The 25,270-nt window shown below is 59.5% G+C and overlaps 2 protein-coding genes across 7 annotated transcripts in view; one reads left to right on the forward strand and one right to left on the reverse strand.

Annotated features, from left to right (window-relative positions):
- Positions 1 to 508: 508 nt before the first annotated feature.
- On the forward strand, positions 509 to 23,156 carry PLAAT1 (phospholipase A and acyltransferase 1). Of its 5 annotated transcripts, none has more exons than XM_075938287.1 (5): positions 509 to 655; positions 5,417 to 5,544; positions 5,736 to 5,874; positions 6,871 to 7,139; positions 21,586 to 23,156. In XM_075938287.1, the coding sequence occupies exons 3-5, from the start codon at positions 5,736 to 5,738 to the stop codon at positions 21,631 to 21,633; spliced, it is 456 nt and encodes a 151-aa protein (XP_075794402.1). In that variant the 5' UTR covers positions 509 to 655; positions 5,417 to 5,544; the 3' UTR covers positions 21,634 to 23,156. The 5 variants fall into 5 exon arrangements, with proteins under 5 accessions (XP_075794402.1, XP_075794401.1, XP_075794397.1 ...); XM_075938286.1 differs by lacking the exon at positions 21,586 to 23,156 and adding an exon at positions 7,628 to 8,560; XM_075938282.1 differs by lacking the exon at positions 21,586 to 23,156 and adding an exon at positions 8,619 to 11,352 and having other exon boundaries at positions 510 to 655.
- Positions 11,661 to 25,270, reverse strand: part of LOC102456702 (putative cation-transporting ATPase 13A5) — a 59,899-nt gene continuing 46,289 nt past the window's right edge. For both annotated transcript variants that reach the window (XM_025182497.2, XM_075938281.1), the window contains exons 20-30: positions 23,153 to 23,275; positions 21,308 to 21,387; positions 19,203 to 19,245; positions 18,572 to 18,681; positions 18,210 to 18,306; positions 17,310 to 17,382; positions 16,284 to 16,458; positions 15,893 to 16,074; positions 14,991 to 15,079; positions 13,946 to 14,026; positions 11,661 to 12,232 (exon numbers count right to left, since the gene is read on the reverse strand). In XM_025182497.2, coding sequence (XP_025038282.2) covers positions 12,032 to 12,232; positions 13,946 to 14,026; positions 14,991 to 15,079; positions 15,893 to 16,074; positions 16,284 to 16,458; positions 17,310 to 17,382; positions 18,210 to 18,306; positions 18,572 to 18,681; positions 19,203 to 19,245; positions 21,308 to 21,387; positions 23,153 to 23,275 — 1,254 coding nt within the window. In that variant the 3' untranslated portion in view covers positions 11,661 to 12,031. The remainder of the gene's footprint in view (positions 12,233 to 13,945; positions 14,027 to 14,990; positions 15,080 to 15,892; positions 16,075 to 16,283; positions 16,459 to 17,309; positions 17,383 to 18,209; positions 18,307 to 18,571; positions 18,682 to 19,202; positions 19,246 to 21,307; positions 21,388 to 23,152; positions 23,276 to 25,270) is intronic.

Genomic DNA, 25,270 nt, shown 5'->3' on the forward strand with positions numbered 1-25,270 from the left:
TCCTCCGGCGCGAACGCACAGGATCCCGTGTGCGTTACTGTGCTGGCTCCTGTTGGTCCCCAGGGTCTAGACTCTAGGCCACGTGCCCAGGAGGGCAGACAGATACCCGCTGGCGCCTGGCGCAAGGGAATTCTTTCTGGTGTAGCCCTTGGGACCTGGGCTGTGACCGGGCATCGGGCCGTGCCATGGGTGCAGCACAAAGCCTCGTCAAACAGCCGTGGGGGAACCTGCCTAGGGAGGAGCCTTTGCCTGGCAGGAAATGCCAACCGGTACCGCAGGGCAGCCGCCTCCTCTGCCCGGCCCCACCACCAGGGGAGGGGGAACTGGGCTAAAGCCCTGGGGAGCGGCGGGCTCTGCCCTGGGGCCCAGGGGCTCCGGACACTAGGGTGCAGCTGGGGCAGCGCCCGGCACTGGGGAGCGCGGGGTGCCCGGGCGGGGGGCGCGCTGCAACCCAGGGCCGCGTGCTCGGCCCCCAGCCCGGGGGTTCAGCCCGCACCGCGCGCACAGGGGGCCCGGCTCAGGACCGCCCCCCCGTGCAGGGCCCGGCTGCAGACCCCGCCCCCCGGCCTGGCTCCGCCCCCCGGTCTCTCCGGGCCCCGCTCCGTCGGGCTGCGGGTCCGGGCCGCGCGGGGCAGCTGCCGCCGGCAACAGCCAGGTTGGATTGCGGGGCGCGCGCGCGTGTGTGTGAGTGTGTGTGCGGCTCTGATCATTGTGTGTTTGCGGGGGGGGCTCTGAGCACAGCGTGTGTGTGTGTGTGTGTGTGTGTGTGTGTGTGCGGCTCTGATCATTGTGTGTTTGCGGGGGGGGCTCTGAGCACAGCGTGTGTGTGTGTGTGTGTGTGTGTGCGGCTCTGATCATTGTGTGTTTGCGGGGGGGGCTCTGAGCACAGCGTGTGTGTGTGTGTGTGTGTGTGTGTGTGTGCGCGGCTCTGATCATTGTGTGTTTGCGGGGGGGCTCTGAGCACAGCGCGCGTGTGTGTGTGTGTGTGTGTATGTGCGGCTCTGATCATTGTGTGTTTGCGGGGGGGGGGCTCTGAGCACAGCGCGTGTGTGTGTGTGTGTGTGTGTATGTGCGGCTCTGATCATTGTGTGTTTGCGGGGGGGGCTCTGAGCACAGCGTGTGTGTGTGTGTGTGTGTGTGTGTGTGTGCGGCTCTGATCATTGTGTGTTTGCGGGGGGGGCTCTGAGCACAGCGCGTGTGTGTGTGTGTGTGTGTGTGCGGCTCTGATCATTGTGTGTTTGCGGGGGGGGCTCTGAGCACAGCGCGTGTGTGTGTGTGTGTGTGTGTGTGTGTGTGTGCGCGGCTCTGATCATTGTGTGTTTGCGGGGGGGGCTCTGAGCACAGCGCGTGTGTGTGTGTGTGTGTGTGTGTGTGTGTGTGTGTGTGCGCGGCTCTGATCATTGTGTGTTTGCGGGGGGGGCTCTGAGCACAGCGTGTGTGTGTGTGTGTGTGTGTGTGTGTGTGTGTGTGCGCGCGGCTCTGATCATTGTGTGTTTGCGGGGGGGGCTCTGAGCACAGCGCGTGTGTGTGTGTGTGTGTGTGTGTGTGTGTGTGTGTGCGGCTCTGATCATTGTGTGTTTGCGGGGGGGGCTCTGAGCACAGCGTGTGTGTGTGTGTGTGTGTGTGCGCGGCTCTGATCATTGTGTGTTTGCGGGGGGGGCTCTGAGCACAGCGCGTGTGTGTGTGTGTGTGTGTGTGCGCGGCTCTGATCATTGTGTGTTTGCGGGGGGGGCTCTGAGCACAGCGCGTGTGTGTGTGTGTGTGTGTGTGTGCGCGGCTCTGATCATTGTGTGTTTGCGGGGGGGGCTCTGAGCACAGCGCGTGTGTGTGTGTGTGTGTGTGTATGTGCGGCTCTGATCATTGTGTGTTTGCGGGGGGGGCTCTGAGCACAGCGTGTGTGTGTGTGTCTCCCCACCTGTGCTCACTGGCTGGGTGCGTGCAGCCTAGGCCGAGTGTGTCTGTAGTGCACTGGCACACAGCCTGGTGCTAGGTGGGACATGTGTGTGTGTGCGCGCCTGTGCGTGTGCCTGTGTGTGTGTGTGTTTGTGCCTGTCTATGTGTGCGTGCGTGTGTGTGTCTCCCCTGGGTCTCAGTGCGGGGCCAGGCGCTGCCCGTGGCCGAGGGCTTGGTGCTGGGGGTACAGACCTGAAGGCCGCTCCTGCCCTGGGCGCTGGGTTTCGGCTGCGGACGCAGGCGGAGGTGGCCCTGGCTGCTGCCTGCTCCTCAGCCAGCAGAGCCGGGCAGCCGGCGCAAGGGAGGGCAGGGCCGTGGGGTGGCCTCGTGGGCAGTGGATGGCGCTGAGGGCTGTGGGCGCTGAGTGGCCTCGGTGCAGAGCGCAAGGGATGGTGCGTGAGCTGAGCGGCGTGGGCGCTGTGAGGGTGCTGAGCGACGTGGGCGCTGTGTGGGTGCTGAGCGACGTGGGTGCTGTGTGGGTGCTGAGCGGCATGGGCGCTGTGTGGGTGCTGAGCGGCGTGGGCGCTGTGTGGGTGCTGTGTGGGTGCTGAGCAGTGTGGGTGCTGAGCGGCGTGGGCGCTGTGTGGGTGCTGAGCGGCGTGGGTGCTGTGTGGGTGCTGAGCGGGTGCTGAGCGGCGTGGGCGCTGTGTGGGTGCTGAGCGGCGTGGGCGCTGTGTGGGCGCTGTGTGGGTGCTGTGTGGGTGCTGAGCGGCGTGGGCGCTGTGTGGGTGCTGAGCGGCGTGGGCGCTGTGTGGGTGCTGTGTGGGTGCTGAGCGGCGTGGGCGCTGTGTGGGTGCTGTGCGGCGTGGGCGCTGTGTGGGCGCTGTGTGGCGTGGGCGCTGTGTGGGTGCTGTGTGGGTGCTGAGCGGCGTGGGCGCTGTGTGGGTGCTGTGCGGCGTGGGCGCTGTGTGGGCGCTGTGTGGCGTGGGCGCTGTGTGGGCGCTGAGCGGCGTGGGCGCTGTGTGGGTGCTGAGCGGCGTGGGCGCTGTGTGGGTGCTGAGCGGCGTGGGTGCTGTGTGGGTGCTGAGCGGCGTGGGCGCTGTGTGGGTGCTGAGTGGCGTGGGTGCTGTGTGGGTGCTGTGTGGCGTGGGCGCTGTGTGGGCGCTGAGCGGCGTGGACGCTGTGTGGGTGCTGAGCGGCGTGGGCGCTGTGTGGGTGCTGAGCGGCATGGGCGCTGTGCGGAATGGGCGCTGTGTGGGTGCTGAGCGGCGTGGGTGCTGTGTGGGTGCTGAGCGGCGTGGGCGCTGTGTGGGTGCTGAGCGGTGTGGGTGCTGCGTGGGCGCAGTGTGGCATGGGCGCTGTGTGGGTGCTGAGCGGCGTGGGTGCTGTGTGGGTGCTGTGTGGCGTGGGCGCTGTGTGGGTGCTGAGTGGCGTGGGCGCTGTGTGGGCGCTGTGTGGGTGCTGAGCGGTGTGGGTGCTGTGTGGGTGCTGAGCGGCGTGGGTGCTGTGTGGGTGCTGAGTGGCGTGGGCGCTGTGTGGGTGCTGTGTGGGTGCTGTGCGGCGTGGGTGCTGTGTGGGTGCTGAGCGGTGTGGGTGCTGTGTGGGTGCTGTGTGGCGTGGGTGCTGTGTGGGTGCTGAGCGGTGTGGGTGCTGTGTGGGTGCTGAGTGGCGTGGGCGCTGTGTGGGTGCTGTGCGGCGTGGGTGCTGTGTGGGCGCTGTGTGGGTGCTGAGCGGTGTGGGTGCTGTGTGGGTGCTGTGTGGCGTGGGCGCTGTGTGGGTGCTGAGCGGTGTGGGTGCTGTGTGGGTGCTGAGCGGCGTGGGCGCTGTGTGGGTGCTGTGCGGCGTGGGCACTGCATGGGCTGGGTGCATTGTGCCCTTCAGGGCAGGAAGCAGCCATCTCTCTGCCCCCTGAAATGGGTAGTTCCAGGACCGGTGGCACCTGCGGGTGGCCTGCTGGGGAGGGCAGCTCTGGAAGGGATGGCAGCCAGCCACAGGGGGCCTGGCCCTCGGGGATTCGTCTGCCAAGGGGATCGCATGGGGTGGGGCGGGCGCGGGGCGGGCAGCCGTGCAGGGAGGGGCCGTGCAGCAGGGAGCTGCGGCTCTGGAGCACACAGATCTCACTGGCTGAGGCACCTCAAGGGCCCTGTGCATCCCAAGCCGCGCCTTGTCTGCCAGCCCCATGGCTTCCCCACACTGAGCTCAGCGGGCCGGCCTTTCCGAGGGGCCCTTCCCGGCAGGCTCCCCTGGTAGCTGGCCCTTTAAATCTGGGCCAGACACCCGGCTGTGCCCGAACAAGGTCATTTTATCCCTGCCCCTTCCGTGCTGGTGCCGGGGCTCAGAGCCTTCCTGGGAGGTGGCTGCAGGCTGGTGCCCGTTGCAGGACGGAGCTCTGGGCCTAGAGCAGGGGCCCGGCGAGCCCCCAGGCTGGGCAGGAGAGACCAGCCTGCGCGTCTCTTGGCAAGTGCAGCTTTCCCCTCAGAGTAGATAGTGCAGGGAACCCCCCGTAAGCCCCCCTGCTTCCTGCGGGGCTGGGAGCCTGAGACGCAGCAATAGCGAGCGAGCGAGTCACGGGAGAGGACGGCGAGCCCGGCCGGAGCTTGCAGTGGGGCAGGGACCCCAGTGCAGCTTGGGCTGCAGTGCACAAAACGGCCCCTGGCACAGCAGTGGCACCGAGCCCGCTGTCTGTGGCCGGGATGTGAGCGACGCTAAGAATATGCCTGGGGCAGTGGAGCAGTGACAGCCAGCAGGGGAGCAGGGGCCGGTGCTGGAGGGAGCCGGCTTAAAATCTGGTTCCCCTAGCACCGTGTCGGGGGGCAGGGGAGGCAGAGGCGCAGCGAGGAACCAGGTGCAGCTCCCAGCCTCCTTGCTCCGCTGCTGCATTTGAAATGGACGGTGGCTCAAGGCATGCAGCGCAGAGGCGCAGTGTCTGGACCAGGCGCGCCCTGGCACAGCTGATTTCGGCTCGCGCCCCGTCTCCCGCTGCGCTTCTGTCTGAAATGTTCGAAGAGCCCGGTGGCTCACGATACAGTTAAAAGGCAGAGCTCCTAGCTGGGAGCCAACCCGCTGCGGCTCTGCGGTTTCCCCCTTATCGACTAGTCGATCGTGACACCGCTGCCACGTTACAGTCACTGCGGGTGACGGGGGCGCAGGCACAGAGAGGAGCAGGGCACCGGCCTAGGGATGAGGAGTGGAGGCCACACGTGCTCAGCAGCGGTGAAAGTAACTTCACGTTTCTTACAGGCGCTGTCCTATTGCAGCCCGGGGCCCTGACGGCTCTTCGGCTGGCCCCAGGGCGCCCGCTGACTGCCCCTCCCATGCTCAGTGCGTGTCCTCTCCGCCCGCGTTAGAGTTTTCTCCTGGTGGCCACCACCGGAGTCGCGGGGCGTGCAAGGGTGGGCGAGGTGGGGTGGAGAGCTAGGACGGTCTGAGGACTGGCTCGACAGCGTCAGTAGGCGGCACCGAGAGCCCACCCCAGCCTAGCCGTAGCCTGGGGCCCTCACCTGAATCCCTGTCTCCCCCAAAGAGTCCCGGACGGTGAGCCCCAGCGGGATTTGCATCCCAGACCGACGCACAGAGCTCGCCGCCTCTGGGGCTCCAGGAACAGCTCTGAGCTGGTCGCAGGAGTAGGTTGTTACCCTCCAGCCATGCTGTGTGAGTATGTGGCACCTTGTGGGGAATTGACACGCGCTCTCAGTCTAAGTGTTCTGTTCCTCTCCGGCTCCCGGTCTTCCCCGCGCCTCCCTAAGCGCTCCCCTTTCCACGCTCCAGCCCCCTGGCGCGGTGCGCGCTGAGCCCAGCGGGAAGGGCATGTTGAGCCGGCATCTCCCTCTGTCCCCCTGCAGATGACGGCGAATGGCGGCTTCTCTGTGCTGTATCCGGGCAACCCCCAGCCCGGGGACCTGATTGAGATTTTCCGGCCGGCCTATCAGCACTGGGCTCTGTATCTGGGGGATGGGTACGTCATCAATGTGGCGCCTGTCGGTAAGAGCTGCACCGCGCTGCCGCCTTTGGGGGAGGAGCCGCTTCCTGCCCAGCCAGAGCGGCGGTGCCCGGCGGGGCGAATGCGGCGGCTCTCAGACAAAAGGGGGCGAGCTATGGCCGTCCCGGTCCCTCGGAAAGGGCTGGAGTTGGGGACCGTGGGCGCTTTGGGTGTCTTGTGTAGGGCCGTGGTACAGATGGGCCTGGGGGCAGGAAGTGGGGCCCAGTGGCTAACGCAGGGGATGTTCCTCGCTCTGCTACTGGCCACTGAGTGGCCGTGGGCACATCCCTTAGCTTCACCTCCTGAAAGCTGTAACACTTACCTGGGCCTGGGGCATCTGGTAACATTTGCTACCTGGCCCCAAGATCCCTGGGTGAACGGCAGCGCCCCAGGCTGTGCTGGGCTCTGCCGGTCTGGGCAGGCGGGAGCAGCCGTCCTGTGGCTCTCTGCCCGCCAGGCCCTGTGCACTCTGGGGTGGTGCAGAGCTGTCTGCGGGAGGCCCTGTGCCTCAGGGAGTTCTGCCACGCCCCTGCTGCTCTGCCCCCCGAGGGGGTCTCTCCAGTGCCTCAGTTGTACGAGAGAGGAGCCGGGGTTCCGCAATTATCTGACTTTCCTACCCGATGCGGTGACCCGCGGGCAGTGGCAGCCCCACCCCGACGTGCCCTGGCGCACGTGATGCCCCGCACCTCTCCCTTTCCTGGCGGAGGCTCCTGCATCGAGATCCTTGGCCTAGGACGAGAGGAAAAGCAGCTGGTGTTCCGGAGCGCGCGGGGGGACGGCTCCTTCTCCTGCCCTCTCCCCCGAGGGCCCCCCCTTCCTGTCATCTCGCTCAGCTGGGGGAAGGACTGAGAACCCGCTGGACGTGAGGGGCCACGTTCTGGTCTCCGGGCGCCCTCGGGGCAGCGTGCCAGGGAGCCGAGCGTGGCCAGCAGGGCGCGGGTGCGGTGGCCGTGCCGCGTGCAGGCCGGCCGGCTCAGCCTCGTCTCTGCCTGTCCCAGAGGAAGGTGCCGCGTCGTCGCTGGCCAGCGCCAAGTCGGTGTTCAGCCGGAAGGCCCTGGTGAAGATGCAGCTCCTGAAGGACGTGGTGGGGAGCGACAGGTACCGAATCAACAACAAGTACGACGCCGCCTACGCCCCGCTGCCCACGGAGCACATCCTCCGGCGCGCCGAGCTCCTCGTCGGCCAGGAAGTGTCCTACGACCTGCTGGGCAACAACTGCGAGCACTTTGTGACGCTGCTGCGCTACGGGGAGGGGGTCTCCGAGCAGGTGGGTGCCGCGCAGGGGCAGGCTGGTGTCTGAATGCTCGGACGCGCAGCTCCCCTGGCTCCGGGGTGTCCTGCACTGTGTCCGCGCCCCGCCAGCCTGGCCAGCCCCGCAGCAGAGGCCACGGCCAGGCACCGCAGCGGCGGCACAGTCCCTGCGAGGGGCAAGGCTGGTGGGGTGCAATGCAGCACCCGCCGCTAATGCCCGGGGACAGCAACGCCCCCGTACAGAGCGGCTGAGTCTGGCCCGGCTGTGGCTGCTGCTCTGCCTCCGTCTGCCCCTCTGACTGAGCCCCCCCATCGCCATTTTGCTCCTTTGGTGGCACAGTGAGTGAGGATCTGCCCCGGGGGGGACAGCTGCAGTCCCAGCATGCCCTGCTCTAGTACCCCACTGGGGTGGGCGGGTGGGGGCTCTCACTAGCTCCCGGAGGAGTGCAGGGAGGTTTGCTTGGCGTCAGGCTCATGCAGAATCTGGCCTGTTCTCCGACACAGACAGAGCCTGGGACTTGGGTGGTTTTGTCGAGAACCAGCCTGGTAAAGGAACACGTTGGCAACGCAAAGGCCTGGTGGTGAATCCTCAGGAGGGAGGCGAAAGGGTAACTGGTAACCAGTGGGGGCCGGCGCGGAGAGGGGCTGCTCCGATGAGGGACGGGAGCCGGTAGCAGCCCCACCACGGGGTGGGAGTCGGAGCCGCACAGGCTGGGGGCTGCGGGGTCCCCCGACCGGATCCCACTCGTCCGTTAAGCAGTGAAACGTGAGGCTAACCCAGCATTTAACCGGTTAACGGATTAGCCGGGATTGTCCATCCCTCGTCCTCCCTGGGCTTTGTGGCGGGAGGCTCTCTGCCGGCTGGGACAGGTAGACACTGGGGTTGAGCAGAGCAGAGCAGAGGGAGGCCTGGCCACTCGCTCCTTAAACCCGCCTCGTCTCTGGCCACAGGCCTGAGCCACGTGGCGCCTGAGCCGGGCCCCTCCTGACGTCCGTGCGCTTGGCATCGGGCCCGTGGCTAGGAGCTGTGCCCGGACTGTGAAAGGGAGCCGAGGGAATTCCCCCAGATACGCCGTGGCTCAGCCGAGAGCAGCGTCTGGCCCCGTGCAGGCGTGGCCCTGCTCAAAGGCGCCGTGGCCTACTGGGCGTGAAGACAGCCTGGACGCAGGGGAATCTACTTGGCAGTCCCTGAATCCCCAGGCGTGAAGCCAGCGTCCAGCGAGAGCAGTGTTCGGCCTGCTCGGCCCTGTCTGGCGCGTGCACCGCCTGCGGCTGCCGTGCCCATCGTGAGATGGGTCGCGTGAGCGGGGCGGCCAGCGTGAGATGAGCTGCCAGCAACCGGTGCCCTAGGCGAGCCAGGCACTCGGCGCCCCCCCTCCAGACCCCTTGATATTGCGCCACCGTTTGGCGCCCTAGGCGACCGCCTCGTGCGCCTGTATGGACGGGCCGCCCCTGCGCGTGAGACGTCGTCAGGCTGTTTTGTTTCCCCTTGCAGGCCAGCCGAGCAATGGGCGCCGTGGGGTTTGTAACCGCTGCCGCCGGCGCCGTCTCCCTGCTGGGCTTTTTCCAGAACCGATCCAGGGACCGGCAGTATTGACCAGCTCCCAAGAGAGCGCCCAGCGGGCAGGGGCTGGATCCCAGCGGGGGACGGACCAGCTCAGCCCGCGGCTAACGCTACAACAGACACTTGTTGCTAAGGGCGCCGCGGTTGCTAGGCGGCTGGCTGGAGCGAGCGTCATAGCGACTGGTACCCGGTGACAGATGATTTTCCTGCTCGCCTCACTGGACTCTTGGCAGTTTCTCCTGCTGTGCTGGCGCCTGGGCCCGGGGCCTTCGTGCACGCCGGCTGCTGACCGGTCTCAGACTCCGCGGCTGGGTGTCTCAGTCAATCATTCATATTTTTTTACCTGCTTGGAGAAATGTTTGTGTGTGCTTTTAAGAAGAATGTGAATGAAACTAAACTGTTCGGAGGGGCCTTTTCCCCACCCAGGACCCGTGGCTTTTACAAGAGCCCGTCCCGGCTGCTGAGCGTTGCGGTGTGCTGTGGGGAGGTGCTGGGCGCGAGGGGGTATGCCAGGTACGTGAGGCACTCCCTGCCGCTCTCCACGTCGCGGGAGACGGGCGCAAGAGCAGGCCCTTCTCTTGGCAAGGGAGGGAGGGGTCTCCCTGGATTGCCATACGGGCCTTTTCTCTTGGATGTGATGCTCTTTGGCTTGCTACACCAGACCTTTCTCCCAGCGTGCTGTTCCCCTGCGCCCGTCGGGTTCACTCTCTCTGCCCGCCACGGGGAGGCAGAGCCTAGACCACGACCGCTCCATTTTCTGGCTACTCTGTGCCCCTGCCCAGCACCTGCAGTTTTGCTGGACTGCCCTGATGCAGAGGTAACTGCCTGCACCTACCAATGTGACTTCTTCGTGACCCCCGGGCCTTGGACCTACACTGAGCCAGCCTGGAAACACGCCCGTCCTGTTGTTTCAGTGTTTGTGGGCCTGAGTCTGGCAGTCGGGCGTGTCCTTAGCACATCGTCCCGTGTTTCCCGCTTCTGAAACTGATCTGGGTTTTAAACACAGCAGCAAACGCACAAGCACTTCCTCCGTATTATAACAAATCTGAGCGTAAATCGGCCAGACACTGAGCTCAGGCTGGGGTTTAAGTTCAGCTCTTGGCCGTTTGCCGGCTGGCCGGAGGGGAACCAACGCGCCGGCAGTGCCGTGGGGAATACGCTGCACTTCAGATTCTGGTAGCGTCCGTTCACCTGCCGGCAGAGCCGTCCAGTCCATAGGACGAACTGGGGGGCCGCCCCAGCCCCTGCGCCTTTGGGGGGCCCCACGGCGCCATCCCATCCTTCCTATGGACGAGAGGGAGCGGGGGATTACAGAGCCCTGGCACAGCGGCAGCACACGTTGCCTTCCCCACTTGCCATGGGGCGGCAGGAGCTGGAGCAACCTGGCATCCTGCTCTGCTCTGCCCTGCCCCTCTGCCCTTCCTGGCCTGCAGCACCCCTCTCCACAGCAGTGGGGAACAGAGCGCCCCGCCCCAGGGCGAAGCAAGGGGCAGTGGGCCAGGAGGGCGGCGCAGCCTGGCAGAACAGGCTGCTGGTCTGCTCCGGCTCCCACCCCTGCGAGGTGAGCCCTGCTGCCGCCGAGCCAGGCCTTGGGCCAGGGAGGGAGCACGGGGATGGGGCAGGACTTGGAGGAGGGTGCAGAAGGGCAGGGCGGGAGGTTGCCCCAGTCCCTACGCTGGCAGCACTGGAGGGAGGGGCTGCCCCAGGCCCCTCTCCGAACAGCCCTGCCTGCCGGTCCCATGGGCGTGGCGCCTGGGTTTCAGTAACAGCTGCGGGACTTGGCAGTTTCTCACTGGCTGCCAGCGAGTGGAACTGGCCCCCCGGTTTGGAACCGTGATTTGAAGCCTTACAACAGGATGCTGGCTCCTGTGCGGGCCGTCCCACTGTGCCCTCCTCTGACTGCAGCGCCTGGCCCGGGATGGCTGCCCAGCTGTGGCAGCTGAACATCCCCGCGCTGGACCCGAGCTGCTTCAGTGCTGCTTGTGTCCGTGCTTGTGGGCCTGAGTCTGGCAGTCGGGCGTGTCTTGTAGCACATCGTCCCGTGTTTCCCTTCCCTCGTCAGCGGATCTGGAGTTCAAATACAGCGACAAACCAGCACGTCCCTGCTTCCTGCGGTGCTCAGTCTGAACGTCAGTCCCAGCCTGCGGGCCGTGGCCGAGCGCCGTTTCTTGGCAGATGTTATTGGACAGTTCAGCACTTTCCAAGAAGCTGCATTTAACCGAGGTCGGTAGAGGCTGAGCCTCGTGCGTGTGCAATGTCTGAGCCCTGGAGGGCAGTGTTTCTGCTTGCTCCACCAGGGAGTTGTGTGTGAAAGCAAAGGCGACCAGACGGTGCCTCAATTTACCCGGGTTAATCCCTTGAGCTCAGTGGCATGCCGAGGTTGTTACATGAGGGCCGAACACGGCTCAGTACGTATCCGTGGTTCAGTCGTATGAACCTGAACCAGGTTCTGAGCAGCTGAGTAACTGGCATTTTCTCCCTTGTTCTGCCTCCAAATTCCCATTCCAGGGACAAGTCTGACCTAAAACTCGACCTGCCTTACAACTCCAATTGGCCCGCGCACCCAGCTGAAGGGCCTGGGGCTGCCCTGCTGAAAAGAGGGATGTGAGTGGAGATTGTGGCTCATTCTCCTAAATAAAACTGGGCTTGACCGTGCCCACCCCCAGCCCAGTGTTAGCCTTCGTCAGCTGGCTTCTAGCGTGGCTCTTCTCCTGATCCCAGCTCTGCCGCTGGAGGATGGGATCGATGTGGGGTGACGTGGGGGCTGGCGGGGATAACGTCGGGCTTTGCGACCACAGCGTACATCCCCTGTCACGTCAGGCAGGGAAGAAATTTGCTCTTTGCAGTTTGGCCTTGAGGTTTCCCTGTTGGGCTGCGTTTTGCAAATTCACAAAGAGCACGACCCCCGAGCCTGCCACCTGAAATCCTCCCCGAGAACTCCAGAAGCAAAACCACTTGATTTTACCCAGGAAATCGACTAACTCTCATGGGTTTTATTGACAGTTTAGCAGCTTCCACATGCGTCTTAGCACTGTACCCTGTCTAGCCTGGCAGTAACAGAGGAAAATCAGATGCTCCTTGTTTTACAGGGAGTTTGCAAAACTCTAATCATCTTGAGCAGACTTGTAGGACAGAAAAAGTGCCCAACAGGTCAATAACACGTTGCAGACAATGGTAATTGTCCATGGAATAACTCCTGCAAAGGGACAGCTGTAGGAGACGCGGCCTGCACCTCTCAGGTGACGTTGTGCAGATGTGTTGTCATGACAACCCTGAATCTTGTACCGGTGACACTGGAAGCAGTCTGGGTTCAGCAGAAATTCGGAAGTCGCCAGCTTTGGGGTCTAGCCCTCTTGGCTGTGCTCGTAGCTTGGGTTGACGTAGACTTCAGTCTTGCTGCTTTGTGCCACGTCTTTTCTGTTCAAAGGAGGCCACGTTGGATCCCTCTCCAGCGCCCTCTGCCACTTGCGATACTGGCTCTGAGACCGGAACCGGAAGCATTTCTTAATCAGCTGCCAGAGGCGCCGGTTCTGCAGGACGACGTCCTGTGCAGGGAGATGGATCTGGTCAGGCGGGTCCCCGTTGCTGCTCTGGTGCGAGTGGCGCAGTCCTACCCCCGCCAGGCCCCTCCCCCCCAGCAGCAGCATCTTGCCCTCGTGGACACGTGGAATTATTGCCTAGCTGGGCCTGACCCAGAACTCTCCCAGGCTGTGAGCTAGGCGGGGTCAGGCCCTTACTGACCTGTTCTATGGGGATTACAACGCACGCACCTTTGCAACGCGGCATTCATCTCCGGGGGGCTGACAGCGTCCACAGGCACCAGACCGGGGGGGGCTCCAGGCCCCAGAAGGGGTGGGGCCTCCGGTGGAAGGGGTGGGGCCAGGGGCAGCCCTTAGAGCTGCCTGGACCATGGTGCTGCCCCCCCGCCTCCCTCCAGCCCTCAGAATGTGCACTCCTGCAAAGGGACAGGTGGCTGCGGGTTCAGGGCTGGGCCTGCAGACATCGCTCGCGGGCTGGCGTGGCTTTCGCTGCTCCCGCCTCAGGGCCACTTAACCAGAGCAGCCCTGGTGGGGTTTGTCCAGCCTGTGGCTAAACGCCCCAGTCCTGGGGGCTCCGCAGCCTCCCTGGGAAGCGGTTCCAGGGCTTCGTAAGGCTCCGCTCCCCCTTGTGGCGCACTCGGCCTGTTCCTTCTCGTCCTGGCTCCCGCGGGCACGGGGACCAGCTGCTCTGTCCCTCTGTAATGGCCCCCTCGCACTGGAGGGCTCTCAGCGGGCCCCACGCCTCCCTTCCGCTTTTCTGAGGACTAGGCAGGCCTGGTTTCTTGCCCTGGGCCTCAGAGGCAAACCCGCCGCCAGCCTGGGCTGCTCCCGCCACTCGCTTGTTCCAGGAGCCGTGCGCACACGCCTGTCCTGGGTGCAGGACAGCCCCACCACCCCACCTGGCACTTCACGGCACGACGGGAACCCTGGCACCCACCGGCCTCGAGTGCGCCTGCTGCAGCCCCTGTCCCGGGCTCCTCCGAGGAGCTCTGCTGCCTTGGAGTGCGTCATTTCCTCGCCGATAGCCTGCCCCTCCCTGCCCGAGCCTTCTTCCGGCCTCCTCCGTCCTGCCCATGCCCTGCGCCTGCCTCGCGACTGACTCCTCCGCAGCGCTGACCCTCGGGCTACCTCCCGTTTGTGTGCAGGCCTGCCTGGACTTATCCACGGACCCTGGCCCGCGGCCCATCCCCAGGCACCAGTCAGCGCTGCTCCCGCCTCTCTCCACTCGCTCCCCTCTGGCCCCTACTGCGGCTCTCGGTCGCCACGGCTGGGACCCATTTGCTCCCATTTGTCCACGTCTTGCTCTGGCGCCCAGACCTGCATCCAGGACTCCAGCAGGGCCTCCCCAGTGCCTCGTGGGCCGCGCCTAGGCCTCTCCTGGCCTCAGGGGATGCTCTCCTCCTTTCCAGTGGGTGCCCCACCCCTGCTCTGCCCTGATGCCCTGCCCTCGCTCCGCCCCATCGCCTGGCCCCAGTCTTGCTCTGCCTCTTCCCTCCCCTGAGGCCCCACCTTTGCCCCAGCCCTCCCCTGTACGTGCTCCCCCTCGTTGGTGGACCATGGCCCTGTTGGCACATAGCCCCTGTTCCCTGAGACCCGCAGCTCCTGGGCAGCCCTCCTGCCCCCCCGCCAGCCCTTCCCCACCCTGTATGCCAAAGGGAAGAACCAGCACTTCCACTGGGCTTTCCGATCTTAAGTCAACTGGTCAATAGAAGCACCCACCTCCACAAAGAACGACACACAAAACGTGACCACGAGCATGAGGAAGATGGAAACCCTCCAGAGGGTGGGAGTGCAGAGAAGCTGTTGGGGAAGAAACACAAGTCACTTGAGTTTCGAACGTGGTTTAATATTCTCCTGGATTCCTCACAACCTGCGAGACCAGCTGGTTTGATGTTCCACAAACCAGCACTGTATTAAAGAGATCTTAGTGCCAGCCTGGGTCCCGCTGCTTTCCTAGGGTGCAGTGACTTCAGTGATCTCAAGCAGCTGCTTGCAATGAATTGAGTGTCAAAGAGGGCAAGATGGGTCCACCTCCTTTTTGGGGCACAAGGGTTTTATGCAAAAAGAAAACGTTCACGCTGCTTGTTCTTGCGCAAAAAGCCTCGCACAAAAACGGATCAGCAGAAAATATGCAAATGACATCGCGTCTCACCGAATGTTTTCCCGGGAAAACGCGTAGTGTAGACGTAGCCTCAGTCGGTAAATCTTAGAATCATGGAACTCCAGGGCGGGCAGAGACCTCAGGAGCCATCGAGTCCAGCCCCTGCCCAAAGCAGGACCAACCCAACTCAATCAGCCCAGCAGAGAGCAAGAGAGGGATGAGTATTTTTAGAAAATCAGACCCATGAGGATAGATTTAAAAACCGGCCCTGGTTAGTCGTGAGAAAAGCGGACGGGGAGGGGACCTGAGGAGACTTCAGATGTCTTAGGGGCTGTTTTAGAGGGCAATGCTCAGTGGTTCTCCACCTCTGCTGAAGGTAGGAGAAGCAGCAACGGGCTGAATCTGCAGCTGGGGAGATTTCGGCTCAATCTTAGGAGAAGGTTTCTAACTCCAGGAGCAGTGAAACTGCACGAGGCTTCCAAGGGAGGTTGAGAACTGCCCTTCCCTGGAGATTTTGGACAACAGGCTGGGCAAACACCTCCCAGGACTGGTCTAGATTTACTTGGCCTGCTCCAGACAAGGGGACCCTTCCAGCCCTACATTTCTGTGATCAGTGAAAATGGTGGGAGGGTGAAAAGCACGTGCAACTCCAGTTCCACTCACCTCCATTCCCTTGTACACAGCAGTGATGTCCGCGAAGAGGAGGAACAGGCACACTCCCAGCTGGATGAGCAGCAGGACTGAGAACAGATCTGGTGAACAAGAGCACCGTGTCACAGGGACGTGGTTTGGTGACCAGCCCCAGCGACAGGACTGGGTGATGATTTGTAAAGGGCTGGCTGGCAGCTCCTGGGGTGCTGCAGAACTGCTGCGCAGCACATCTCATAGTGTAGCAAAGCTCCCGAATTCTAAGCAGACATGGCCATAGCTTCCACGTGGCTGACGTAGCTTGCCCACGCCCTGCAGGAATGAAAGCTGTGGCCATCCTCTGCCTGCCCACGTGCACGGAGCTGCTGGCTGCCGAGCAATTCCCAGTGGCCGGGTTTCCAGGCCGCACAAAACGCTGCACAAGTGGCAGTCTTGGCCGTTGCCTAGGTAAGGATGAATGGGCCACGATGAGGGAACTGCTCGGTGACCCCGAGGGGCAATCCCACCACATCAGGGCAGAGCACGTGTCCCGCACAGAGCCGGGTGCCTCACAGATCACAAGGAGGCCGTTTCACGGATGGAATTTCAGCCAATAAATCTCCCGTTTCTGTTGTGCCCCTTCACACTTTAACGAACAGGCCTGGCAATAACCGCGGCGTTGCTCTCTAATCGCCCGCCTCCCAGAGACGGCCAGGGACTCCTTTCCTTGAGGGGAAAACCTGCACGTGGGGCTTTGGCTGAGCCTGGCGTGCAGCTGGTGAGATGGGAGCCGGCTCCTGTCAGTGACGGTTTGCTCTGCTGGCCTTGGGCTCAGGGCCAGAGAAGTCACAAACAAAGCTCTACTCTTTGCCGACTAGTTGCCCTGTTACTTTAAGAGGCCGTGCCTGCAGAGCACGCGGCGGTGCAGTTATACTTACAGTTCGTATAGATGGGTTTCCTGAATGGCTTTCCCTTGGAAAAGACGAAGGCTACAATGATGCAGTTGATTGTAGTGAGTGGCCAGAGAGTGGTGTCTTCGTAGCTTAGAACGCTGCTGGAGACACCGGTGGCATTCGCGGTGCTCACAGAGGCCAGGGAGCCGTTTGCTGGAGGGCACTCTCTGGAAAAGAAGCACCGGTATTTCGGAAGCACTTGCTGATGCTCTCTCAGCGGCGACTGGCTAGAATAAAGCCGCTTCCTCTATCGTATCGTATCCACCCTAGCGCAGGATGGGGGAGTCCTGGCAGGGCCCCGGGTGCTGCAAGGCCGTCTTGGAGCCCAGCCGCGTGGCTTCGCAAGACGGACTGGAAAGGGGAGCAGCGGAGTTACCTGTGGTGGGCCAGCTCCACGTACCACGGCTGCTGCTTCACAAAGAGGAAGCCGCAGATCTGCATGGTTGCCGTGATGCCCACGTGGAGCGTGACGGAGAGCAGCAAAGGAGGAGAGAGGAGCTGGCCTGGCGGTCGGTACGGGGCCAGCTTTGGGTAGGCGTGGGTCAGGCTCACTGGAAAAGAGAACACAGGCGTCTCCTCTCAGACACAGGGCAGCCCCCCGGCTACTCCCCTGCTAGGCTGGGGGGTGACTGTGGTCCCTGCCTGACCCTCATCCCCACGGAAGCCCTTTGGCATTCACGGATCACTGGGAGCCCAGTATAATGGGATGCTACGGCCTGATTCTCCGTCCGCCTGGGAATGCCTCTGGCCCCCCCTCACTAGGTGAGCTGTGCCCCCTGCATAGCAAAGCAAAGCTCCCTTCTCCACTCCCATGTCCGGCCCCACCCCCCCCCCCACTCTGCTGGGAGCCGTGGGGGAGTCCTGGTGGCCCTTGGCCCGTTGCCATTCGAAATCACCGCCAGAGTCTGCACAACGCGCTGAAAACGTCCCATGCCAGGGCCGTGGGCTGTTGCCATGGCGAAGGACCTGCCCTGGGTTTCCATGGGGCTGTTTGATGCTGAACGACTTGCTTTCCCGCAGGCCAGGCCCTGGCGCTGAACAGCGTGTCGCCCACAGGGAGAGCCGCCCCGCACGGAGCTTAGGATGGAATCGGCAAGGGAGGCACGGTCAGCATTGCCCCTGTGTGCGGACAGGGAACTGAGGGGCAGGGGGTTCCTCCAGGTCATACAGGGGCCATGGCAGAGCTGGGACTGGACCCCTGCACTTCAGAGCTCCGGCCTGACGTCTCAGCCACCCTCCCCTTCGCCTTCCAGCCGCCCTGCGGTGCCTCTGGCCAGGGGAAGCGTGGGGTTCTCAGACCCCGCCAGGCAGCCCCACTGAGGTCAGTGGCTGTGGTGTGAACGCAGCAGAGCCCAGCCCGGTGGACTGTTCACACAGGCAAAGGCTGACGCGGGCCCCTTACTTGTTAAGCAAACCAGCAGGGTGATGACGACGTCCTGGATGAGGTACTGGTAGTTCCCAAAGATCTGCAGTTGCTGAAAGGGAAGAGAGCCCGTCAGGTTCCCAGGCTGGCCGGGTTGTGGTTATTTCATTACTGTGCACGGCCCCATGGCTCCCATCAGCTGACTGCAGCCCACCCCCCTGCCCATGGAGCGGACTGAGACCACATGCAGTGTCAGCTCCACAGCCTTAGCTGGGAGCCAGCTGGCTTGGGGTGCAAGCAGCAGAGGCTGCTGCACTAAGCTCCCGAGGCCCCAGGGTTGGCTCTGCCTGTGGGCTTCCCGCGAGAATCAGCCCAGTCCATCGGCCTTTGTGCTGCTGCTGCGAAATCCTAACTCGTCCTGTGCCTTAGGGCTCCGTGGGGCCTGTCCACGTCTCTCCGGTCGAAGGCACAGCCCAGTAAGCGGCAGGGAGCAGCCCCACGGAGGCCAGGGCCGAGGTTCCCAGCGAAGGAGCCTGGGACTGCGGTGGATGTCGGTGCAGGGTTCCAGTAACTGCACAGCCCTGTAGTAGGCAGTAAGTCCCGTGGCAGTGGCTGTGCTGCCCGTGCCGGGCCTGCCACTGTCCAGCGTGAGGGGAACACAGGCCACGCTGGTGGCTGTGCAGAGGGGGAAGACCTGGTGCCTGCTTTCCGCTATCCCGATAGGAAACCAGATTCCTTTCCTTTCCTCCAGAAGTCCTGCCGAGCTGATTTTTATACCAAAACTGCACTGTACTCCTTAAGGAGCCATTTTGTTACCAGACCTGCTTGCTGCATCCCCTCTCCCAGCTGGTGAGTGCCGGACTTCTCCCGCTAGCGGTGGGATGCTAGCAGGGGTGAAACCTGGAGAGAGACGCACCTCGTTGCGGGGAGATGACGTACCCAGTAAAGCAGAGAAGTGCCAATGAACTGCGTGAGGCCGTACAGGGTCAGGTACTTAAACACAGCAAAAGAAGCAACCAAAGCGGCCCGGCCTTCCCTGTTGGGAAAAACGTTCTGTGGTGAGCGTAGAACCAGCCATGGTAACAGGGCGCAGGGCTCTGCCTGAGGACCGGCTCCGCGTGTTGGGTTTTCGTTCGCGGTGTCATGAGGCCATGGGCTGTTTTCTCAGGGCCCGTTGAGGGCGTGCTCCTGGGGCTCAGGGGAAGTGGTGACTGTTGTGTGACTCCTGGTAACAGACGTTGCAGCGGGCACAGCCCTGCTTCCACCACTGTGTACCTGACACCCCGGAGGGGCCGCGTTACCTGATTAGCTCTGGCACGCACTCTACGTTGGGGATTTGGGACGTGAAAGGCGAAGCCACCGATGCCTCCTGCTCTGACAATGATATCCCTGCATGGGCCATTTTCAACGCCTGAAATACACCAGTGTCTGGTCAGGATACGCCCCTGCGAGAGAGCCCCTCCCCCACCCGTGTGAACTTGCTCCCCCTGTTTTCAGGTGTTTGGTCCTGTCTTGGTTTGAATGTCCCGACGAACTGAGCTGCCTCCATTCCAAAGTCCAGCTAATGCCTTCTCATTCCTTCCCTTGCTGCTTGTCATCCCATGGCTCCTACTTATCTCCTCCTGGACCCTCATTGCTTTCTTTACACCCTTCCACAGCCTGTAGGCTGGGACCTCCCTCCGTAGGGCTCGTGTTCACAGACAGGGCTACCCTGGCACAGCTGTGCTGGTGAACCTGCTACTGCCAACAGGGGAGCTGCTGCTGTGACATGAAGAACTCCAGGAAAGAAGGGGACACGTGAAGGAGATCTGGATTGTCTGTGCTGACAACCGGAGTCGGACAGTGCGGTTGCAATGGTTCTAGGCAGCAGAGTCATCTCCTCTGTTCGTGGTCCCTCGTTTTGGGAGGACGAGGGATTTTGTTTCTACGTACCCCACAATCATTGGCGCCGTCTCCGCACATGCCCACGTAGTAGCTGAGAGGGACAAAGGAAAACACGGACAGGTGAACTTTGGACTGAACTATGTTTTCATTTTACAAACTCTCCCGTAGGCTCGTTTAGGATCTTCAGCTCTGTCAGATGAGAGCAGAGAGGAGACTGCCTGCCTTCCCCACTGCCCTGGGGCAGGAGAGTGCATTGGTGGGCTCACAGCTGCAGTGGTGGCTCTTTGTGGATGATACTTACCCCAGTGTTGTGTTGTGGCTTTAACTTGCCTGCCTTTCACAAGAGTCCACACATGGAAGTGGAATTGGGGTGGCATAAAATATTGTCAGGCTTTTCCTAGGCTACAGCAAGGTAAGAACGGCCCTCCTGGGTCAGACCTGTGGTCCTCCTAGCCCAGGATCGACTGGGACCATGGCCGGTGCCAGGTGCTTCAGAGGGAATGTACAGAGCAGGGCAGTTACTGATTGATCCTCTTGTGGCTGGCTGCTTCCTTGAGGAACATCTGCACATTCGGCCACCTCCCTGTTCGCCCTCCTTGCCAAATCATTTATGAATATGTCGGCACAGCCCTAGAAAAGATCCCTAGGGGACCCCGCTAGTTACCTCTCTCCACTGAGAACTGACCATTTACTCCTCCCCTTTGTTTCCTGTCTTTTAACCAGTTCCCAAAGGACTTTCCCTCTGATCCCATGACAACGAACTTCGCTTTAGAGCCTTTGGTGCAGGGCTTTGTCACAGCCTTCGGGCAGCCCAAAGACACACAGCGGTGCAGAGTGAGCGCTGTGTGGGGAGCGGTTCAGACATTTCAACGGGATTTAATCATACTCTTATCACTGAGTGCAGCTGGCAAGAGGCAGCCTCAGCCCCACGTGACCAGCCAGTTCTCCACAGGCAGACTGGGGCCTCTGCTCTACTATCTACCCATCGTGCGAGAACATGCTCTGGAGCGGTCAGTGGCGCCCCCCATCACGGAGTAACGCAGGACACTTCAGTGTTCAGCGTGGGGGGACCAGCGCGGTCTAGTCCCTGCCCTGCCCCGCTTCCACGGGAGATCGTCCGAGTTATCGCTCTCCAATGGCCATTGCATGAGCAATCGTTTTACTGTGAAGTTCCAGAAATGTTTGTTGTGGCTTCTGCACTGCAGCCAGTGTTTAAAAGTGTGCGAGGTCTGGCTGTGGGAAACAGTCATGCCCACAGGAATGCCTGAGTGAGCATAGGACAAACTATTTCACTAGGCAGGTGGGGAAGCACTGGGATGAGTTCCCGAGGGAGGGAGTGAAATCTCCATCTCTAGAGGTGTTTACATCCCAGTTTGACACAGTCCTGGCTGGGATGGTTGAGTTGGGGCTGGTCCTGCTTTGGGCTGGGGGCAGGACTCGATGACTCCTGAGGTCTCTGCCAGCTCTGGGATTCTAGAGTTCTATGTTTCAGTCCAGTGTCCGGTGCCAGTTTCTGATCTGGTTTACGCAGTCTGGGGTAACTCCACTCGGCTCAGTTAGGCTGTGTCTAGACTACAAAGAAAAGTCATAAAAAGATACACAAATTGCAAACCGCGATTTGCATATCTTTTCCCGCTTTTCTTTCGGAAGAGGCTTTTCCAGCAATTGTCTACATGGGGCCAAATTTCAGAAAACAAGCCTCTTTCAGAACATCCCTTCTTCCTCGCAGAACGAGGTTTACAGGGATGCCAAAAAACCACATCTGCTTTCCTGAATTTTTTTTTCCAGGATACCTCCAGTATCACGGAAAAACCCTGCAGTCTAGATGTACCCTGAGATTAGGATTTGACCCATGTATTGTTCTTTCACCCTGCCACTCATGTTTGATGGTGCCTTTTATATATTATAATGGAGAGCAGTGGCTACCATTGGTCTAAGGCTAAGTCACTGCAATTGTGCATAGGTAGATTAGGTGTGAATTTGGGAGGAAGGGGACCATACAGCGGGAGTTCAGAGGGCATGCAGAGGTTTTGAGCCTGGAGAAAAGGAGAGTGAGGAAGCTGAGCTCTGTAATCACCAGATACTGCAGCAGAGAGGAGTGAAGCACAGTGGCTCTGTTGTGATTATGGTTAGAAAACGTTCACTGAACCTACTTTAGATTTTGAAATTCTTCCACGAGGCTGGATTTCTGCCCAGGAGACATTCTAGCAAAAACAGTCCCGTTCACTAGTATCTGTAGAAAGAAGAACATTGTGGTGGTACTAGATTGAAAAATGAACCCAAATAGTGTTCATGCTATTAGGAACCCAGTGTCCCATGTATGATATTTAGTAGCATAATGGAGGATCCAGCCCTGTTTCATTATTGAATCTCTGCAATGGCAGGTTATTGGTTTTTATAAAACCATTAACTTTTCCTCTTTGATCTATAGATGGCCTGGGACCAGAGCCTTCCACATGCTGTAATTTTTGGAATCTGAGCCTGATTTTTCTCATAATGGACCTTGGATCAGCCCGTAGGAGTTTGCAACGTGACCCCATCTCTCTGTGATCATTTTCCTGACCCATGAACATTATCCCCATAGGTGCAGGAGCTAGGGATGCAGGGCGTTTTGCAGCACCCTCACATTTTATGTGGGTCCCAGCCACTGTCCTGCACCCGGGGCTCTGTTCCTGGCCCCGCACCAGCCCCAGCCTTGGACCCCTAACCCCTGTCTGTGTCTCCCTCCCGGAGGCAGAGTCTGGTCTTGGGCTCCAACTGCAGGGAAGGAGGGGACTGGGGTTAGGGAACTGGCTTTCTGCACCCCGGATATTAAACTATTAAAAATGTTCCAGCAGCACTGATGATCCCTTTAAATACAGCTCAGTGTTCCAGGATCCAGCAGGATCTCCAGCCTCTGGGAATCCTCACTCTATCATTCTCCAGTAACACGAGTCACCAGATTCATTAGCTACTACCAGTGACTCATGCCCACGTGTTTCCCTCATTAGACTGCTCACATGAAATGAATTCTGCGCTTCCCTTAACTCCTTGTGAGCGAGATGCATATTCAAATTGCGCCAGACGGTCTGTTTTATACACTGCTCAGGTGAAACTAAGGCTGTAGCAGGATTTGCCAACTTCTCGACAGTGACAAATCCTCGCTGGCGTAAAGCGGTGCAGCTGCGTTACAGTCGATGGTGCTGTGGTGAATTGCGGCGGCTGAGACGCTGGCTCAGGGATTTTAAAAACACCCCGGTGGTCACCGCATGTATCACAGAGCCTCGGGCGGCAGGTATACGAGGCAGGGGAAGGCGTTTCCTACCCAAACTGCCAGGTGTGGCCCCTCCCACATTCCGTCCCCTGCTTCAGCCACGCTGAGGCTAGGACCACGTGCCACCCGCCCTTCCCGTGCTCCGGAGCTGGGAAGGCTCACACGGGGGCTGCAGGGAGATGGGAGATCTGCCCCTGCAGTGTAGGGTAGGTTGTGGGGAGAGCGGGGGAGCTGGAGCCCTGCCCCTGAGGTGAGGGGAACTTGGCTCCTGAGGAGGGGGGGGCCAGGTGGAAGAGGTGGAGCTGGGGGGTCGCCTCCCCCAGTCCTCGATTCACCCACTGCCCATGCAGGGTTGCCAGCAGGAGGGCAAGTTTTTTGCTTTTAAATTCAAATGTTCACACTTTAAATGCAGCCCAGGTTGATCGTGGCCACAAGTCAATGGCTGCTGGTAGCCACCAAGAAATGAATTGATGTTCTTCATTCAGTTCTAAGGAAAGCAGCAATTCCATGATGTAGACCAACCCCCAACTGCCACTCTTAGTTGAAGCCTCAGAGAATGAGCACTGAGCCCCACGAGGGGAGGAGCACTCGGGATGAAATCGGGGAACACTGGGGCCATTGCACGGCCATGGTCTCTTGGTTCAGAATGAGCTGAGTGACTCTCACAGCTGTTTATCGGCTTTGCATCTTTCAACGTTTCTGTGAAAAACGGGGAACGTAGCAATTTGTTACCTCGCAAACTTACTTTGGGCAGCAAACTCTTAAAATGCTTCATTATAGCCTGATAGGATCTTCCATTCATGGCAAAATGGTAATTGTTGCTTTCCCTTCCAGGAATGGTCCTTCCCTCAATATTAATATGTATGTCCTAGAAATCAGACAAGAGTTGTTCTCAGACGGGGGTTGCAATGTTCTAACATGTGAGTAAGGAAAGGAACAAATCCAGTTATTGTATTATGGTCTTGGTTGCTAGAGAACTGGTAGCTACCTCGTGCCTCAGTTTCCCATCAGTACAATGGGGATTATATTTAACTCACCCACCCTCCCTTTATAAAACATTGTGGGTTTGTCTCCAAGTCACTGCTTTGTTGTGTTGTAACACTTGTTCATTACTACGTGTTAACAAACATGATTGTAAATTAAGCTATAGAAATGACACAGAAGTTTGTTTCCACACGGTATATGTTTTTAGTTGTAGTTAACCCTAGGAACCACCTAGGTGAACAAGAGATGCTCTATATTTGCAGAGTTGACTATAATAGAGTTTAAAGAGAAGCTAGATAATTTCATGGAGGTTAGGTCCATAACAGGCTATTCGCCAGGGGATAAAATGGTGTCCTTGGCCTCTGTTTGTCAGAGGGATGGCAGGAGACAAATCGCTTGATCATTATCTTCGGTCCACCCTCTCTGGGGCACCTGGTGCTGGCCACTGTCGGCAGACAGGATACTGGGCTAGATGGACCATTGGTCTGACCCAGTACGGCCGTTCTTATGTTCTTATCCTGGGTTAGGATAAAAGGGGTAAAAAATAAGGGTGATGTCATGGTAGGGGGTCTACTGCAGACCACCAAGCCAAGAAGAAGAAGTGGATCAGGATTTTTCTTTTGAACAACTAATAAATCATCCAAAGAACAGAACTTGATGGTGGTCGGGGACGTCAACTATCCAGACTTCTGTTGGGAAAATAACTCAGCAGGGCACAGGTTATCCAAAGAAGTTCTTGGACTGTATTAGAGACAGTTTTTTTTTATTTCAGAAGGTGGAGAAAGCTACTGGGGGGAGGCTGTTCTAGAGTTGATTGTAAGAAATGGGAAGCAGAGAAAACAGCAAAATAAAGACAATGGATTTCAAGAAAGCAGACTTCAGCAAACTCAGGGAATTGCGAGGTAAGATCCATTCTAAGCAAATCTAAGAGCAAAACAACTGAAGACAATTGGCAATTTTTCAAAGACACATTATTAAAGGGCAGAAGAGCAAACTAATCCACTGCGCAGGAAAGATAGGAAGTATGGCAAGAGACCAAACTGGCTTACCAAGAAGACCTTAAATGATCTAAAAATGAAGGAGTCCCACAATAAGTAAAAACTACATCAAATTACAAAGGATGAATATATATAAACAGATAACATAGGTATTCAGGGGCAAAATTAGAAAGGTGAAGGCACAAAAAGAGCTCAAACAAGCTAGAGACAAAGGATGTGTCTAGACTACAGGTTTTTTCATAAAAAGTGGCCTTTTTTTGAAAAAACTTCCCCTGGGTCTAGACTGCTGCCACATTCTTTCAAAAGTAAATCAAAAGAACGAGGCAGTTTTTTCGACCGCGGAAAACCTTGTTTTACGAGGAATAACGATTTTTTTCAAAAGTGCTCTTTCGTAATGCAAACTGTGCTTTTTCGAAAAAGAGCATCCAGACTATCTGGGTGCTCTCTTTCAAAAAAGCGGCTTGCTTTTTCAAAAGAACTGGTTGTATGCTAGACACTCTTTTTCGAAAGAGGCTTTTTCAAAAGTATCTTTCAAAAAAGCCTCTTTCGAAAGAGGCTTGCAGTCTAGACGTAGCCATAAAGGGGAACAAGAAAACATTCTACAAATATATTAGAAGCAGGGGGAAGACCAAAGACAGGGTAGGCCAATTACTCAATGATGAGGGAAAAACAATAACAAAATGCGGAAATGGCAGAGGTACTTAATGACTTCTTTCTTTCCGTTTTCACCAAGAAGGTAGGTGGTGATTGGACACCTAACATAGTGAATGCCAGTGGAAATGGGGTGGGTTAAGAAGTTTAAATGGGGAAAAACAAGTTAAAAATTACTTGGACAAGTCGATGTCTTCAAGTCACCTTGGCCTGATGAAGTACATCCTAGA

This window comes from Pelodiscus sinensis, chromosome 10 (genome assembly GCF_049634645.1).
Source record: "Pelodiscus sinensis isolate JC-2024 chromosome 10, ASM4963464v1, whole genome shotgun sequence".
In the NCBI taxonomy this organism is placed as follows: Eukaryota; Metazoa; Chordata; order Testudines; family Trionychidae; genus Pelodiscus; species Pelodiscus sinensis.

Coding starts and splice junctions, on each gene's coding strand:
- PLAAT1 (XM_075938282.1), top strand. CDS start 5,736: ATGACGGCGAATGGCGGCTTCTCTGTGCTGTATCCGGGCAACCCCCAG. Junction 5,875..6,870: donor CATCAATGTGGCGCCTGTCG/GTAAGAGCTGCA, acceptor TGCCTGTCCCAG/AGGAAGGTGCCGCGTCGTCG. Junction 7,140..8,618: donor GGGAGGGGGTCTCCGAGCAG/GTGGGTGCCGCG, acceptor TTCCCCTTGCAG/GCCAGCCGAGCAATGGGCGC.